Below are 18773 nucleotides of genomic sequence, written 5' to 3' on the forward strand. Positions count from 1 at the left end.
AATTTTATAAAATGCATGTGCGTTTGGGATGAAGTTTAAAAGGAGGCCTGGAATCTCTGTTAAAGTTCTGATGTCATTTTTGAAAAAGTGTGCGTGGCAGACCCTTCTTTTACTGACTGAATACTTGTTTGATGTAACTTTTTGCCTGTGATGGTTGCAATTTTGTTCCTGAAGCTTCTTTGGGAAGCACTGGCTGATTCTCTCCTCACTGGAGTCACTCTTTCCAACTAATTGACACCGTATGACATGAAATAGACATCAATTTAAATGAAGGAAAGCTGAACTCCACGACTTTTTTTCTTATGCTGAGGTTTATGTAGTATAGTGAAGAGCTAACATGGTTCAGCTTTGGAGAGCATTGACATGATTCCTGTTTGCCATTGATTGTCATTGTTACTGGTGACGTCGCATGCATTCAGTGCAGTTCTTTGCATATTTTGTAATGTGCTAAATTCCTATTGATCTGTCTTGTTTACAGATTTATTTTTAATGGGGTGGAAAACAGGTAATAGCTTGTTACACATTTCTTCTCTGGATCCTTTGTGATGATAACCAGAGGCTGGAGAAAAGATACGATAGAAGGAAGAGAAATGTTAAGTAAAAATGCTACCAATGTATTTTTTTCTCTGGTTTGTCTTTCTCCTGCCTTTTGTGAAGAAGTAAGTAAAGATATTTAAAAACTGAAACACAAGCAATTATAGGACTGGCTTTGGCTTACTCTTTAGAGGTGCAGAGAGGGGAACAATTAGATAATATGTTGAGTGTGATAGAATATTTCACAAGGAGAATTTCTGAACTTGCAGAAGTGCGTTCTTTGACAATGAGTCCTTTTTTGTACTTCTGTAATGACTACCTAATCAGTTGAATTACAGTGGTTTTGTTTCCTAGCTAATAGCAAGAATTATATTTTAGGATATAACAAATCTTTCTGGAGGTTTTTATCACTTAGTTCCTCATCAAGGGAATTTGATGTTTGCTATATCCTTATCAGTAGGAAATAACTGATAATAATGAGATTAAATATTCTGAGAGAAATACCAAATAGCAGGATGCACATTGCTGAGCTCTGGATATTTGAAAATAGTCTGGCTTTTACAGTGAGGAAAAAGGCTTCCAGTTCCACAGTAATACTAGGCCTTTCTTTAAAATAAGCAGAGGAAATCGTGGTGAGAGGATGAATGGATGGTTAGTTGTGTAAAGTCAGCAGCAGGAATTTCTCTTTTCTTCAACCTTGAGATGGTTCCACACTCAGTAGACTAACCACATTTGCCTGATAAATGCCACCAAATCCTTTTCTTACCTTAGGTGAATTGGGCAGTAAAGCAGAGTGCAAACATTTAGGAAGGCAGTAGATTTAAAGCCCTGGCAACTAGAGGAGCAGAAGGAAACCCACCACCCGAAGACTCCTGATGTCTGAAGTTGCAGCAGCATCTGCTCGAGCCATAACTAAACAAGTTCAACAGCAGGGGTTCTGAAGTCATTCACTTCTGTAGTTCAGTATATCTGATATGCAATACCAGCATGCTTTTCAGTTAAGTTGTGGATTGTTCTATGCTTTATATCCCACTCCCCTGCTGGCTAACCATCAGATATGGAAATGGATCATTTTTTAACAATTAAGTATATTTTCCATACCTTACTACAACCGGCCTTTGATAGGAAATGAAGCTGCAAAGTGATGATTATGAGAGACATCCATCTCAGTTCAGTTAAATTATAAGGAACATTAGGACCAGGTGAGATAGAGTAGCATTCCGTACTGATTAGCCAAAGGATGTTTGGGACATTAACCTTTATAAATTATGGTGACCTTTCTTAGAGGGAGAATAACTAGATTAAGGGGAAAAGGGATATGTGGGGGGGAGGAGCTGAAATTTCTGGTACATGTTGTTTAACTGATGTGTCTCTTTGCAGATGAAATTTTAGCATTGAAAAATGGTATCTTGAGTATGTTTACAAGGGGAAAGTATTCGACAAGTGGCTGTAAAGGATCCTCTCTTTTTCTTCCCCCTTCTGCTAAGCCTCAGAAGAAGAAGGAGGAAAGCCTTTCCAGTGTCCGATCTGTGGTCTGGTTATCAAGAGGAAAAGTTACTGGAAACGGCACATGGTGATTCATACAGGTTTGAAAAGTCATCAGTGTCCACTCTGTCCATTTCGCTGTGCACGCAAGGACAATCTCAAATCACACATGAAGGTAAGGGAAGTGTTTACAGACAATCAAAACACTTGAATCATCAATCAAACCTATTTAATTTGCTTTTGCAAGAACAAAATTTCTCTAGCTGTACTACTAATGATGCCTTTATTTAAATAAAGAGACCATATAAAGAGAAAGAAATAACTTTTCCCCCTTTGCTTGCCTTTCCATTTTATGCAATGTGGAAACTGCCTTGGCTTACGTCAGCTTGGTGCCGCACAAGCTGTCTGCGATGGATTTAGTTCTGGACCTGGAACCACCAGAAATCGGGATGTTAGCTGAGATGTGACACCATGCAAACACAGCAGTGCTGCTTTTCAGGATGCCAGCTAGTATCTCTGTATGCCATTGCATCACACTAAGTGGGCATACCAACTTGGCCAGCACTAGGAGGGGATCTCCCCATTACTTTCTATAGACAGGCCTGCAGTTTTAACTTTTTTCTTGCTGTAGTTTTTAACTGCAGGCATTTCTGGAGTGAAGGATCCAAAACAAAATGAATGACAGTAATGTTTTGTTTTCAAATGTTTCCATTAAGTTTGAAGTGTGCTGCCTAAGTTTTAGGCTCAAAAGAGTTCCACCTAAGTTTTAGACTCAAACTGAAGATGACCTTTTGAAGGAAGCAACATCTGTGTTGATACAGAAAAATATAAAAATGTAAAGAAACTCTCTGTCTGCTTGGCTGAAGTACTACATGGTTGCAACATACAAAGTGCCTGGTCTTGCAAGGTGTAGAACATGCTTGCTGAAGTAAAAATGGTACCTGTCCCATTAGCCCGTGGATGAAGAAGCTAAAGTGCAAAAAGTTTCCCTTGTTAATGCAGCTGAGTTTTATAGTAACAGTGAAATGTTTTATTATAGTTAGTATTTTGTCTGTTTTAGACAAATGTGTGTAACAGAGTACCAGGCTGGTGTGGAGGGGGACAGAAATGCCTTTTCAGCTTTTATATATGCGATTGCAGAATCTGAGATCACTAGACAGGCGTCTAACCTTGCTTACACCCAAGTAACTATTCACTTCAGTGTAAATGATTCAGATGATTCCACTGATCACCACAGCAGATCTTGCTGTATTTCAGGTCCTTGCTAGGTCTGAAATCATCCCCCTAAAGTCTGAAGGTTCATCCCTTAACTCTTCTACTGTGGATCAGTGCACTATTCCCAGGCATCCCTGGTGTATCATGCTAATCCTTATCAGGTACAGGTAGGTTTGGTGTTTATGGCTCTTTCCTTTAGGACTTGGTGTTCAGTGTTGACTAGAGGGCTCAGATGGCTGTCGTGAGTAGAAGATGAGTAGAAAGAATGGGAACACAGCATGATAAGAAAGGTTTTTTGTTTTCAGTTGTTGACAGCCTTCACAGAAGCATGCATCACCTAAAAGCTTGCTATTCCCTGGCAAAGACCTGGTTTTGTCCCCTGCTTTGTAAAGGACATCCCTATTATTTGTTGCAGAAATTCTTGTTCTCTGCTTTTTTGCCTTTTTGGCATTATTATTTGCAGGCTGAGGGCCTATCCCTTCCTTTTTGGCATGGTCATTTCCATAGATTGTGACAGGTAGTATGTTAGAGAAAATTAGGGACTTTTTCACTGTCTCTGTGTGCTGTCAAGTTGATGGCTATCTGAAGCCCTCGTGCTCTTTTCTGCTCCCCACCTAACATAAACCCCTAGATTAACTAAGCCCATGTCATCTTAAAACAGACCCCTTGTACAAACAGGTAACATGTAGTGTTAATTATTTGGTAATATAGTAATTATTACCAAGTAATGCTCAGTTAGACATCACTGAGGTCAGAGTCAGGCCCGGAGCTGCTTGACACCATATAAGAGTTTACAGCCTCCTTTAGCCTTACTATGGAGATAGGATCTGAAGTCTCCTCAGTCAATGCAGTCCAATCATGCATGATGGACCCAGTGGTCTTTGCTGGTAAAACTGCTCCCTATTTAAGATGAAGGCAATTGTCTCACAAAACTAGATGTCCTGTATCTGGTCTTTTGTCCTCGTTATAGTCTTATGGATAGGTATAGAGAATCACAAGTACAAGAATCTGAAAGATAATGTTTTACCTTAATTTCAATGGGTTTCATACACTTTTCTCAATTGAGTAGGCCATTTGTAAAAATATTTTCTATCACATCAAAATTGAGGCAGGTGAATGAGGTAGGGGCATGTTAGTCATGTGTCCAACAGTGTCAGACATCGTTTGAAATCCCTTTGGTGAAAGAATAAATTGATAACAAGATTAAAAATTAAAAATATCAGGTTTCTTTTCTCATTATAAAAAAGTGCTGCTTTTAAATCTGTATGTAAATAAATATGAGATTATAATAATTTACACATATACAGTGTTCAAAATGGGATGAATACACATTAGAAATGGTACAGCACAGCTGGGAGCTGCTTAGGATGCAGCATTCTGGTTATGCTAGTCGGATGTTTCAGTTCTCTTCATTGTCCTAGGATCCTTTGGGAGCTACCTGGCCTTATCTCTTTCCTGGCAGGGAACCCATGAAGGTGGAGCTGCCTCTAGCTCTCCATCCCTCCCTGCCTCCCTATGAGTCAACTGTGGCTGCAGGTGAAGACACATTTTTCAAAACCAAAAAGGCTACTCAAAATTAGGGTACTAGGCATTGAAGGTTTGTCATTCATTATAAGCCAATTTTTATTCTAGGATGCTATCACAAGCCAAGCTTTTTTCCTTTATGCTGCTCTTCAGTTTTCAGGTTTTATGTTCTATTGATAAGGATGACAGGCAAAACTGGTTGAGATGTTTTGTCCAGCTGCAGTCCTCAAAATCAATAGTGGTGTCTTTGTTTCCTCCTAGGCAGCATAGCCCTGAGCTGAAGCACCTCCTCTTTTTTTCTAGGTTCTTGTAGGCATTTTCCACTGAAACTGGTCATTTAGAGATTTAATTTCCACGCTTGGTTTGTGTGTGTCTCCATATGGGCCTGCCTTATTGTGTGTATCCTTAGGTTAACTAATAATAACTATATAATATAAATACTGTGTAATTTTATGGTAATTATAACATGTCAAACTGATTGGCCCAGAATACAACATTCCCAACATTTTTGGTGTCTTGTCCCCTGCTAGAGAAAATATTAACAGAGCTGGACTGAGTCCAGCCCTGACCACATTCAGATCTACATGTGCTACCCACCATGTTGACAAAGAATTCTTCCAGTAAGGGCACTTTGCCAGGACCAACTCACAACTGGAGGTGAGGAAGTGAAAGAAAGGCAAGAAGGAAAGCAGAAGCAAAGTTTCCACACAGACACACAATGAACAAGGGAGGCTGAGTAGACTGCCTTTTAAGGCACACAGTGTTATCTATAATTGTTATATGGCATTTAGATTCCACAGTGATAGGCACCTTAGAAAAATCCTAAAATAGACACAGTATAGAATTTTATTAGTCTGTTTTGGAGACAAATTATAGTACATGCATAACCACAAGTTTTGGCCCTTATTCCCAGGAATCTGGGGGTAGCATCATAGGACTTGATTCTGGTATCATAGTGTGGTTTTCAGGGGTGCTGAGAATACTGAAAATGAAGCTAGACAAAATGAATGGGTAATTGAGAGAGGTGTCTTGTCCAAGCAGGCAGCGAGGGTTATTCTTGAGTCCTCTTCTCTGTTTATCTAAGCATATATTCAGTTGGAATATGTTGTTCTCTTCTTGAGAGAGAGAGTATCTTATGTACTACTTATGCAGAAAGCAGCAGAAAGGGGTGGTGTAATTCAGCAAGATGTATTCAGGCTTTTCTGGTTTTCCTGGTAGGGAAGCAGGGATTAAATTTACCTCAGAGCAATACCACAAGCATCAGTCAGATTTTGGCCAATTGGTGTCTTTGAATCATGCACATATCTTCCTCAGCAATTGGTGGACGGATAGGCTGTGAGATCATACAGATATGTTCCAAGAAAGCAACAGGATATTAGCTGGAGCACTTGGAAGGGGGAATGAGGAAGAGGAGCATATGGCCAAAAATAATATCTATAAATGTTTCTTGTGCTGCTATATAGACCTAAGGCAGAAGCGGGTAAGCCAGCTCTTCTAGCAGTGGAAAAGAAGGTTGGCATTATGCACACGTGCTGAAGCATGATGGTATGACAGAAAATGAAGAAAGGGAAGGTTAAGCTTAACAGAAAAGGTAGATGCAATGGCAGGCAGGTCATGTGATGCTCAACCATGGGATCTTCCTGCTTCTGTTGCTTATGAAGAGGGACCATGTAGTGAGATCTCAGATTAATATTCCTGTGTAATATGAAGAGGGTTATAATCAACCTCCTGATTAGGGAGAGGCTATTAATTACATGATAGTGGGAATAAGAAAAAGCCCTGAAGAGTGTAGCCAGGTGCTCACTACCCCTTAGTGATTTGCTTTTCCCTCTTTCTTCCTCAGCTAGGGTCAGACAACTGAATAAGCATTCCTAATCCATTTTGGTGAAGTACAGGACAGGTTATTTTAAAGCATCTTCACCATATTGGGAGAAGGAGATTGACTGTGTTTTATGGGAGGGTTTTTTGTTTAGTTTGGTTTAAGCTAACCTTAAAGAGCCCTGGGAGGCGCCTGTGATTCCATTACCTCCCCTCAGCTGAGGAGAAGTAATGCAAACTTGCACAGCTTTTCAAACAAGGGAAATCTGTGCCCTGCGTCTCAGACAGGTACCGCAACTGACTTCAAATATCTGCCTTTTAATCTTGTCACTTTTTGCACGTGGGACAAGGATAAGACAGGAAATGCATTGATACCTTAAATCTTAAAGAAAAAAAAAATTTCTTTGGAACACCTAGTCCAGTCCAGCCCTGCAGAGAAGCTTTTTCTTTTTCGTTTGCTTTCAAGCAAAGCAAGGAAATAATTTCAAAAAGAAAATACTATATAAATAATGTATGTGTCCTGAAGGGAAGGATCATATCAAAACTAGTACCGTAGCACTAAACTTTTGAAAGTGCAATATTTTAAAAATGAGGGAACTTGTCAAAAAGAGCATGAAATGAAAAAGCAGAGGGCACATGATGGATGCAAAATGGAGACCTCTCAAGTGTACTCAAATGCAACTGCAGAAGAAGGGATTTTACTAAAAGAGATTTTTAAAAAACCCAAACAAACAAACAAAAAAAACCCCAGGAAAAATCAGTGGGTAGGCAGGTATGGCTAAATGGCCAGGTTGTAGTAGCTGTTGATTGTAGTAGTTGCTTAAAGAGATACCCCTCACGGAAATGTTAATCCACTTGAAAGTTGGTGAGAAAAATGAAACCTATAGTAGGCAAAGAAAAAAGTGATAATTAGGTCATAGAAAGTAAATAAAGACTGAGTAGCCAGAAGCAAATATAGCAGTGAATGGATTTAGTACCCCAACCCCCTTATGTTCTGATTTTGCTTAGGGACGAAGGCTCTCAGAAAAAACATTTCCTCTTATTCTGAGTGTTTAAAAAATAATAAGAAAAAAACCTGTTAAGTCCCACAAAAGAAAGGTGAATGCCAATCCTTCCCTTCTTGTGCCTCATAACTAGAAGGGAGAGTCTGTGCAAAGCATTACCCCAGTTTTAAGGAGGGGGAAAAGATCTACCTCACCAGTACTACAAAATTGCAGGACGTGCCTGTGTCACTGTTTCCTTCACCCCTACTCCTCAAGGAACCCTGTTAGGTGGGATCGCATGTATTTGTTACTGTGGTACATCTGTGTACGGGCCAGTGTGTACTTCCCATGACTTAAATTGGCTGGTAAATCAGCAGGGATGTTGCTTTTAAGTTATGGAAAGATGATTTAAGAAACTGCATATGATAGGAGAAATGTTGGTATGTCAACAAAAAATGTAACAGAAAAAAATACAATTATACGAATTATGTGATATGATAGGGGCATGTGGTTTCTGTAAAAGAAAATCATGTGGTGTTCTGCTAAGATGTTTTGAGCATGTCAGGAAAATCATGGACTTAAGAACCAGTTGAAATTTATTTGGTCTTTAAAAAAGCCTTTGGCAAAGCTTCTCACTGAGAAGCTGCCAAATAAATTAAGCAATGTGATGTACTATGGCAAATTAGAAATTCACCAAGAGACAGTAAAACAAAGGATAGGAAGGAATTAGCAATTTTAAGCATAACAAAAGGCTAACAGAGGGGTGTTCCATTACTAAGAGTGGAATTGTGCATATTTTAGCAAATGTGATCTGCACAAAATTATGACTGTGGGTAAGAGAATTGTAGATGATACAACCTTATGTGCATGAATCAAGATTAGAAAAGGCAAACCTTGAAAGGAAATAAAAAGAGGCTGACTGACAGATAAACAAGGGGGCAAATTAAGTTATTGTTGACAAATACAAGGTACTGCACCTTGGAAACAAGAGTCTAATCATGCACCTGGCTGTCTGATATAATGAACTGTAACTACTGAGGGAAAATATCTGAGTATCATTGTAGACAGTTCAATGAAAACCTCTTCTTGGCACGCGCAGCAGTGGTTAAAAAGTACATCAGATATTTGAATGTCTGTAGAATAAAACAGAAATAACACTGAAAATACTACAATGCTATTATTAACATATGGTGTGCTGCCACTTACGATATTCACTTCTGGTCACTGCATCAGAAAGATGTATCAGAAATAGAAGGGATTTTAAAAGCTGGCAATGAAAATGATTAATGGGATGGCAAGAACTCCCTTTGAAGAAAGAAGCTGAAAAGAATGGGACTGCCAGGTATAGAAAGGAGGTGTGATCAAAATAATGCATGTGATAGAAAAAAAGAATCCGTTCAATTTATCTTCTCTTTCTTTTAATGTAAGAATGAGGAGGGAGCAAGACAAACTGAAAGAACCAAACAAACAAAAAATTGACCAATAATAGATAATTTGTACCCAAGTCATCAAACTACGCCTAAAGTTTGTAAGGCGTGTATAGTTCTGTTGAAAATTATTGCGTACGGTATATCAAGCACACACTGAAAAAACTGTAGAACCACGAAATATCGTTTGAGGCTGGGAAGACTGTAGGGTTAAAATAAAGATGATACAACTACTTTGCACAGTCAAGGAGTATATCCACGGTTAAATGAAATAAACTCAGAAGGCAGAAGTCCTTAAACGTTTCTGACATAAGTCAAACCATAGTTTTATGGGATTTTGAAAGAACCATTCTCTATGAGCAGGTTGTGCACTGTGGTTTGTTGCAGCGTAATTCAGAGAAATCCAAATCTGGCAGCAGCTGGGCTCAGAGTGGGACTTTGGAGAAAACCTGTCAGCTGCCCTCTTGTCTCCTCCTGCCTGTGGTTCTTGCAGCAACAGCCTAGCTGAGTCTGAAGAGGACATCTGATGGTTTGGGTAGCATTAGCACAGTGTAAGAGCCGTTCCCTGTCTCATGGAGGGAGAAGGCAGCTTTTTGGACTGTAACACTGTGTTACCTGGGTCTCCCCTGTGGCTTTCCGTGTAGCTCTACAGGGTTTCTTGTTTCTTATTCTTCAGCAAGGAGTTGCTGCCTTGACTTTTCCCTCCGAATAGCATAGAATGGCAATTCTTGGCTCTTTTAGCTGCTGTCAAATGAGAAAATAAGGGATAGTTTTTTTCTTTGAAGGTACTTTAATTCCTAGCTTCTATTTCTAATAGTGTTCAAATTTTTAAATATATATTATTATTTATTTTTGAGAATTAAAAAAAATAGTGTCTTATGGTGGGACTGGACCCAGGATATTGGGAGCTAAATATTGGGCTTGATGTTGTTTTGTGTGGTTTTTTTGTAGAACTAAAATTTTTCCTTTCCTAACTCTTAAATATTTGGGTTTTAATTCTGTCATTCCTTGGCTGCAAGTTATAAACATACTTTATTTTATGAGAAATCCATTGGTGATGCTGCTATTGTCTTTGGGCAGGAGAAAAATCCCAATCAGGTGAATCAGTCCCCCTGTTCACATCCATTCTCAAAAGATATTGCAGGGGTGGCATGCCATGCTCCTGGGAAGAGAAGGTGGGCTCCCACACACTTTGCCACCCGACTGCAGCAGTGACAGCCTTCAGAAGGCATCATATTGATGATTGTGATAAGCGGCCTCTAGAAGAAGTGGTTAAATATGTAGGCAGGGAAATGTTGATTGAAGGAGATCCTGGAGAGAAACCCTGGCACACAGAATCTTAGTGGGTGTAAGAGAGAAAGTTGCCATGGTGAGAGTGCTTGCTACCATTAGTACATCTCCATGCTCTTCATGAAGAAGAGTGCTTTCATACTGCTGTGTTCACAGACCATCCTGTTTCCAGTAGTGTAGACAGGCAATCTGGTTGGCATTTCTGTTGTAACCTATTAAATATTTAGAATTTATTGTGCTGCTATTCTTCTGCAAGGTTGTTGCTTTAAAACTGTTTCAGGTTAGCATTAGCTTCTAATTTTTTTTTTGTTGTCAGGTGCAATTTTAAGATTCCAGAATTAATTTGTCTGTAAATGTCATGTTTATACGATACTGAGAATGTCATTCTGTAAAGCGGCTGGCCAAGAGAAATTCTGTCTTGCTATCTGTTTGTTTAGTACCTAATCTCTGGAGCCCTTGAAGAACTAGTGAATGAAAAGTTATACAGCACTAATGAAATGTGTCTTCACTGAATGCTAAAAGAGGGACATCTCCCAGCTTCAAATTTTAGCAGACCTGAATTCAGGTCCTGTGTATGTAGGGCTGGGAATGCTGGATATGAGCTTGTGACTGAATTCCTCTTACTATATAGAAAGTGAATCAGGCCAAATCTACAACCATGGGAAACTCCAACCTGAATTTTGACAGAGCTGTGTTTGGGAAATGCTGCTGTTACCCCAGAGCTCTGCAACGTCTGCACCAGGACTCTCGGAATCTAGCGCTCAGCTCTGCAGGAAACTGGAAAGTGCTGAAAGCCTTAGCTAAAGCTAGGTTTTCCAGGCTCCCTGGTGTAGAGCTGAGCTTTGATTAGAGCTGGAGCTCTCGGGGCTTTTGGACTCCCAGGCTACAGCAGCGAGCCTTGGATCCCTGGCACAGCTGGCTGCTTCTGAGCCAAGCCCAGGGAGCAGGGGGTAGAGTGCCACTCAGTAGGGTAGAGGAATCACGCCTCATTTGCCAAGAGTTCATCAAACCTCTCCATGTTTCAGGTGAAATATTTTGCATTCAAGAAATTGCCATTTTCCAACAAAAATCTGTCTCACTGAAATGTTTCCAACCAACTCGAGTCACAAGTGAAAACGAATGTGTGGAGCTCAGTCTGGTGCCAGTTTGTCCTGATCACATGTTCATCAATTAGTAAGGAAAAATGTATGTATTTGCCAGTCTTTCTGCAGGGAGTAGTCCAGAGTGCTACTGTCAGGATTTAAAATTCATTTTTGAAGCCATAGGGAAAAAACTTTTCAATATACCTGCCACTATTATGCTGGGCTCAATTATTCCTTCCCTTTCATGAGTTCTGTGTTAAACAAGAAATTGTATAATTATATGTATATACTTTATATTAATGAGTGTGTCTGTTCAAATAGTATGTAAATCATTACAGATGGATGGATGGAGTTCTCTTTAAAAGGTAATCAGGATCGGGCCTGAGGATACTAGGCATTGTAGTCATACTGGAGCATGCGATTTCTATGAGAAAGAGCCTGCAGTCAAAATATGAGGACAGTAAGATTAACTGTGATCATTAATTGACTGATAAAATAGAATAAATGGCAAACACCATCTCTCATGTTTGTATTTTATCGTAACAGAGCTGTTTATTTTCTAGTAGAATTAATTTGCAACAAACTGTTTCAATAGTGTCTTGGTGTTTGCCAGGTGCTGTGTTTTTACTCTAATGATACATGAATTGATGATGGACGTTGCTATGTAGGTTGGTGTTTTGCTGGGTTGCTCTGAACAATTGTTATTTAAGAGTTTGCACAGAATGATCATGCTTAGCAGAACATGTAGTTGATAGGGGTTTTTTTGTTTGTTTTTTAATCAAGAAAGCTACTAGTTATAGCTTGGAAGTCTTTTTATGCACTGACAGGTCATCAGGATCCAGTTGTAAGGACTGTTTGATCCAAAGCAGACTTCATAATTTCTGTGCTGCAGAAGCACATGTTCCTGGTTTGTTTGGGTTTTTTTTCAGTTGAGTCTGAAGTTTATGTTCTTTGACTTATATGTGAAAGAATCCTACTGTTCTTAGTGCCTGACCTCTTTGCAAGTGCTCAGAATGAAGAGTTCACCCATTAGTTAACTTTCCTTTTTTTTAAAATGGTGTGAGCAGTGTAGAGTTGGGATTTCTATAATGCTAGTAAACTGTTTTGCTTAATACATGCTTTTATCTTTCACCTCTTGAACCAGGTTCATCAGCACCAAGACAGGGGTGAGACCTTTCAATGCCAGCTATGCCCTTTTACCTCCTCCCGCCACTTCAGCCTGAAACTCCATATGCGTTGCCATCAACATTTCCTCAGGACAGAATCCAAAGTGAAGGAGGAAATACCAGAAACTGAGGTGAAAGGATCACCACAGCTAAATAGTGACTCCTGCCCGGGACCACAGAGGGAAGGAGGTGGACCTGACCTTACAGGATCAGCATCTGCATCTCTATCTAAAACACCTGATGTGGCTGGGCAGCCTAGTGGAGGTATTCCAGCTTTACTAGTGAAAGAAGAGCCCAAAGATGACAATGGCATCTCAGCTGCACCTTTTGCTCTTAGCACTGTTGACAGAGCCCCAAACAACACAAAGCTGAAAGACTCCTCTGACTTTGTGGCCAATACCGCATCAGCACTATTCAGCCAAGACATCTCTGTCAAGATGGCATCAGATTTTCTTATGAAGCTGTCAGGTAATTGAGCAGCAAGCGGCAGCATCAGCTGCTCCTTTATGGGCTAAGAAGCACTTTGCCTTGGGTTTGCCAAGTCATGGAATTGCAGGGAGAAAAACATTGCAACTTCTTAACTTATAATTTCTTGTTTCTTTTGATAAGGAGAGGTGTATGATGGAGGGAAGAGGGGAAACGGTGAGAGAAGAGAGGGATTTTGCTGTTTAATGGCTGGGATTGGGAGTGAGAACTTTTTATCCAGGCTTTCATATTCATTGACAATTACCTTGGCAAATCTCATTTGGTGTGTTTTTCAGGCATGCTGAATATCTGTAGTTCTGGTTTGAAATCACTGAGGGTCACAAGCGCCCAGCATGTTAGAAAATTCAGTTCTTAAGTTCTTTGCCTTTACCCATCTGTTGAATAGGACCAATAAAGTATTGGTCTCCTTCCTTTCAGAGCAGTATTTGAGGTCTAACTAGTAAATACGTGTGAACTATTACTGTTACGACATTTCTTGATTATTAACACTTAAAAAAATCTCTAGAGATTCATGAACAGCTTTTAAATTTTTTTACTATTTTAATTGAAATCCATATCGAATGCAAAGCATGTGTTTATTGTGTTTTCTTTCACTGTCGGATTATTGCTGTAAGAATGATATTCATATGTGAGACTCCAAAGTGGAGGATGTGTTTAGGGTGAATCTATTGTATTTTATGTGCTTGTTTATTGATTTGACTGAACACTTCAGAATTGTGGACGTGCTGGGGGGATGTTCTATACTAAATGTTTTCAAAATTGGCCTTTAATTTTTAAAGAGAAAGAAGTCAGGAAAAATGTCACTGAAGAAACTTCTGTTTTACAAGGAGATGGCAGTCCCTATGGCAAGTTTTAGACTTTGGAGGTAGAAGATACCCTTTTCAATAGAGAATAATTGGTCACCTTTTTCCTTTAAATGGCATGCGAGCTGCATTTTAGCAAATTTTATTGTCACATAAACTAAGGAATTAGGTCTGCCCTAATGCCATTGCCTTGGTGAAGCTGCAGCCATTTATTTTGGAAAGGCTTGCTGTCCTCATCTGCCCAGACCTTTATACCTCTGGGATCGCAGTTCTGTGGGGAATCAAGTAGAATGGGTAAAAACAAGAAATCAAGACTGAGGCTTCATGGAACCAACCGGGAAAATGGAAGAGAGCTGAGGACAAGCAGGAGGTGAAATGGGCTGGCACAAATGGTTTGCCGTGTGGGTTGGAAGAAGCCACAGAAACCTCCCCTTTAAAAAAAAAAAAAAAAAAAAATCTGTTGATATAATTTATTATTATGACCAACAAAAAATGAGTGAGGATCAGTCTGTTTTGATTTGCTTGTACATTTTTTTTAATTGAGTTGCAAATTTGGACTCTATATGAAATCCATTTTTTATATTGTCTGACAGCTGTCCCATATATGTTGTCATTCTGATGTCTACCTTAAATTTGGGTTGCTGTGCACTAAGTGGCTCCACACATCAACTGTACTGACCTGTAGGTGGTAGTGCTCATGATGGCTGCACGTAGCAAGAATGAGAGCAGAAAGCAGGAGAGGGGGGAAAGCCTGAAAGCTGAGAAAACATACAACATTCTGATGTGTTGTTTTTCATGTAGCAATTGATGGGGAGCTGTTTACAGTTTGGCAGACGGTCATGTTTTCAATGTCTGATCTATTGGCATCAGAAAAAAGATACAAATGTACATTATTCATGCAAAAGGCCTATGCAGTTATTTTATGGTGACTTACTAAAGGTCTTGAAACCTGACTTGTATGCACTGTTACCTAGCAACATGTTATAAAGTCACTGGGGGAATGAGATGTATCTGTAATTTTGTATGTGTGAATATTTGGATGAAAATGTACTGCCAGTCACCAAGTTTACTACACAAGAAGAGCAATTTTAAAAGGAAAGGAATTTCTTTTCTCCTGAGATTTATATTGTGTTATATACATTTAGCTCATGCTTTCCTTCATACAGTGTGCATAAATTTAGAGTAGAAGTCATTCTCTTTTAGAAAGTTGGCTAAGTGTTAGCTGCATTTTTTTGACTGCTTGCTGTGCTGAACCAAGTTCCTTTTGAGTGATTTTTTTATTACGACACTCTCTTGTTAGGCCCATCAGAACTTCAATTATTGGCCCTACCTTTTCAATGATATAAATCTTTTGACATCTCAAATTGTATATGCCAACTGTAACAGCCAATACAGATTTGTCGAGACCAAATTATGTCAAAACAATCTAATTTTCTTTTCTGACAGGCCTTGTGGCTAAGACAGAAGCAGTAGATAGATATATAGACTTTTAGAATTTGGCATTTATTCTTATTGAATATTGATGCTTTAAATGAACATTTATTTTTGCTTGCCAATGTTTATTGCTCCTCTTCTTCTTGGTTGATGTCAGTTTGTATGCCTCCAGTTTCATGGGAGACCTCAGGGCCTGTTGGTTTTCATTTCTGTGCAGTTTCAGTCTCTTCTTTTTCCAAGCGTGTGACTCGGAGGAGCGCTTGTCTCCCTTCGGGCCTAAGAGTTACAGTTTCTAGAAGTTTGTGGTGTGCCTAGGGTGAAAGATGGTACAAAATTGGTGTTTATTAACTATTATGACTTTTAAAATTGAATCTTAATAAGCATGTATATAATCTTGACTCTCAGTATTATTTCTGATTGTGCAATGCAGTACCTTTCTAGTCTAGATGAAGTGCATATCAGATGGTTGGAAAACAGCACACTGAAAGTAGTTCACAGTCAAAAGAGAAGAGTTACAGTCAAAAGAGATCTGTAAAAAATGTGCAACTGTTCAACAAACAGTTGCACAAATACAAAACCAGGAACAACTAGCTAGGTAGCAGTTCTGTGGGAATGGAACAGGAGTTAAAAATGTCACACTGGTGCTAAAAAGGCAGTCATTGTACTGGGATGTGTACAGAGAGAAACAGCCTCAAAGAAGGTGGAAACAGTCCTGCTCTTCTCAGTCTTGCTGAACTCCAAGGTTTTGGCACTATAGTTTATGAAGAGTGCGGACAGTTGGAAAGACTTCAAAGGAGAACAGCAGAAATGACTGGAGGTTTAGAAAATGTGTCCAGTGAGGTTGGATATAAGGGAGTGAGGTTGTGAAGCCTATAGAGAAGACTAAGGAGAGTCATTAATAAGCCTTTAAAAAGTTTGTTGTGGGGAGAAGGAAATAATCTGTTGGTGATTCATCGTAATTAGGACAAAAAAATAACAGGTTTATATTGCTGTAGGGTTTAAGTTGCCATTAGGAAAATCTTTCCAAAAGTTGAGGTAGTTAAACCTCTATGATAGTTTGGCTGGAGAGATTGTGGCATCTCTGCCACTGGAGAATTTTAAAAACAGGTTAGATAACTACCTATCAGATAGGGTTGATCACATACTAGGCAGTAGGATGGACTAGGTCTGTGTATCTCAGTGAACCATAGGACATCAGAAGCAGTTGCAGAAATTTCAGCTGAACAAAAACAAGCAGCAAGCTGTAGAGAAGCAAAGTGGGGAAAAAATTTATACATGTTCAAAGTTAGACCTGATTTCGAGTGGGCCAGAAATGAATTGTGATGACACTGCTCAAAATGGCCTCTGAATTTTTTTTCAGAAAGGCTTAGAGGAGCTTTAGATTTAAAGAGGTTGAGAAATACTAGTGTGGGTGACCTTCTGAGATCCCTTTAGCCCTAACTCTGTGCCATTGCTTGCCAGAAAGATTTTTAGTTACTTGTTTTATGAAATAACACGTGACACAAATCACCAAAAGTAAATCTAAAAATAATAACAAATCTTGAATTTTTTTCCAGATTCCATTCTCTAGGTCCTAGTTTAAGGTAGGAGATGCTTTTAAATTCACAAGATATTTAAAAGGGTTCTCTGAAATTGTATTTAAATTTGGAAAGGGTTACTGTTTGTAAAGACAATTAGCAGATGACTCAAAATATAAACAGAAGAATATTTAAGCGTGGGCATGTTTTTACCTTCAAATCTTCCCCCTCTTATTTCAGTAGGACTGCTTGTATGCTTTAAGTTGCCCGAATGCTTTACTGGATCAGTGCTTTGCCAGAATGTTTTCTTCCCCCAGTCCATTAATTCCACATTGAAACTTTGTAACTGCATTCATATCTTTATTTGCAGAGTATTTGCTTTTCCTGTTTCAAAGGTTTCAGTGGCAGACATTACACAGCACATCTCTTTAAATACTCATGTCCTTCTACCTACTTCTAAGGCTTGTTTTCTTTTGTAATAAAAAACAGCTTTCACAGTGATCCAAATTACAATGGCTGGTATACTCTAGTGAAGTTATTACTGTGCCTATGTTATGTGCTGCAGTTACTTTTCATAACATTCGAAAATAAATGAATCCCATCAAAATGAATGGGATTCTTGCACTATTGATCTCAAAGGAATTCTGTGTGGAAACAGTAATTGTAAAGCATACTTCATTGCTGGCCTCTCTCCGCCACCTTTCTGTGTTCACCAAGTGCATTACTCTAGAAAGCATGTCTCTTCATCTTGTGATGGTGTATATTATCAAGTGTGCCCTGCTTCTGCAGTTCTTTTTATGTTCCCCAAGTTACTCACATGGAAAAACATTAAAATAGAGAGAAGGAAGAAGAGATAACATGCTGAGGGTTTGGGGCTGGCCTTGTTAAACAAATGAGAAACTATTTTCTTCTAGTTTAAGTCATATCTGCTGTGACTATCGTGTGAGGAGTCAAATCTTTATTTTGGAAAATAATGCTACCACGGGATTTTGGTGACTGTCCAAAGTACTTGGACTTAGCATTCATGTTTTATTAGCTGATTCCATTAATGGAATAATGAAATAGTAAATCATCAGACAGCTACGTAGAAAATATTAGTAGATAAGCTAAGTAATCACTTAGATTATTTGTTCTGTTTGGCTCTTGAAAATTACTGCATTCCTTAAAGGTAACACAAATAATTTGAAATGTTTTAGCATTTGCCATTGACAGTACTCAACTGACTGGCTTGAACTCTTCAAACAGCTATTTTTAATAAAATAAAAGCATGTCCAATTAAATTGTCATAATTTATGTATTTGTGTAGCAAGTTCCAAAGAAAAGACCACATTGCCTATATTTAGGATTCATAGTTTATGCCAGAATGTAAAATTTCAATTAGAATATGTAAGCGCACAGGACTGGCAATTATTGAGCCATGTCCTTAATTTAAAAATACTGTGAATTCCATAATGCTGCTGTCAGTGTAAATACCCCTGATGTCATCAAGATCTCTCTTTGAAGTCTCTCTCTAGACTCACATTTTCATAATTTCCATATAGACCTTTACTTTAAAATAAAACTGAAAAAGGGCAATAGCATGGCTGATTAAAACTTGGGCAAATAAAAGCTTGTACTAATCTTTGCCACTGATATATCACCACCCTTATAATCTCTTTTCAGCAATTGCAGCAATTTACATCCACAATTTCCCAACATCCTTAAAATCATATCCATCATGTTTTACACCTTGAAGGAACATGTACAATTTAGCAAGATAAAGCAGTGTAGACTCTGTTCTAATTCAGTCATTTAAAATGCAGGATAACAAACTGCTTTTTTGTGTACTCAGCCCAATGCAACTTAAAAGAAGATGTGAGTATGATTCTGGACCAGCTCTGTGCTTACAATTTAGTTTTAATATCTACACAAACTCTTATACTTGGAGTATAAGACTAGACTAGGTCTGATGGCTCTTTTGCTTCCCTGATTACACTGTTACTCTGGGCAGAAGTCCTAGCTCATGAGCC

The 18773-nt window shown here is 38.8% G+C and overlaps 1 protein-coding gene across 2 annotated transcripts in view; it reads left to right on the plus strand.

Annotated features, from left to right (window-relative positions):
* ZNF827 (zinc finger protein 827) overlaps nucleotides 1-18773 on the plus strand; it is a 111700-nt gene that overhangs the window by 30498 nt on the left and 62429 nt on the right. For both annotated transcript variants that reach the window (XR_012775621.1, XM_075500953.1), the window contains exons 3-4: nucleotides 2022-2194; nucleotides 12503-12992. Coding sequence is in view for 1 of the 2 variants with exons in the window: in XM_075500953.1 (XP_075357068.1) it covers nucleotides 2022-2194; nucleotides 12503-12992 (663 nt within the window). In the remaining variant the exon portion in view is untranslated. The remainder of the gene's footprint in view (nucleotides 1-2021; nucleotides 2195-12502; nucleotides 12993-18773) is intronic.

The sequence above is a fragment of the Mycteria americana genome, chromosome 4 (assembly GCF_035582795.1).
Source record: "Mycteria americana isolate JAX WOST 10 ecotype Jacksonville Zoo and Gardens chromosome 4, USCA_MyAme_1.0, whole genome shotgun sequence".
Classification (NCBI taxonomy): Eukaryota; Metazoa; Chordata; class Aves; order Ciconiiformes; family Ciconiidae; genus Mycteria; species Mycteria americana.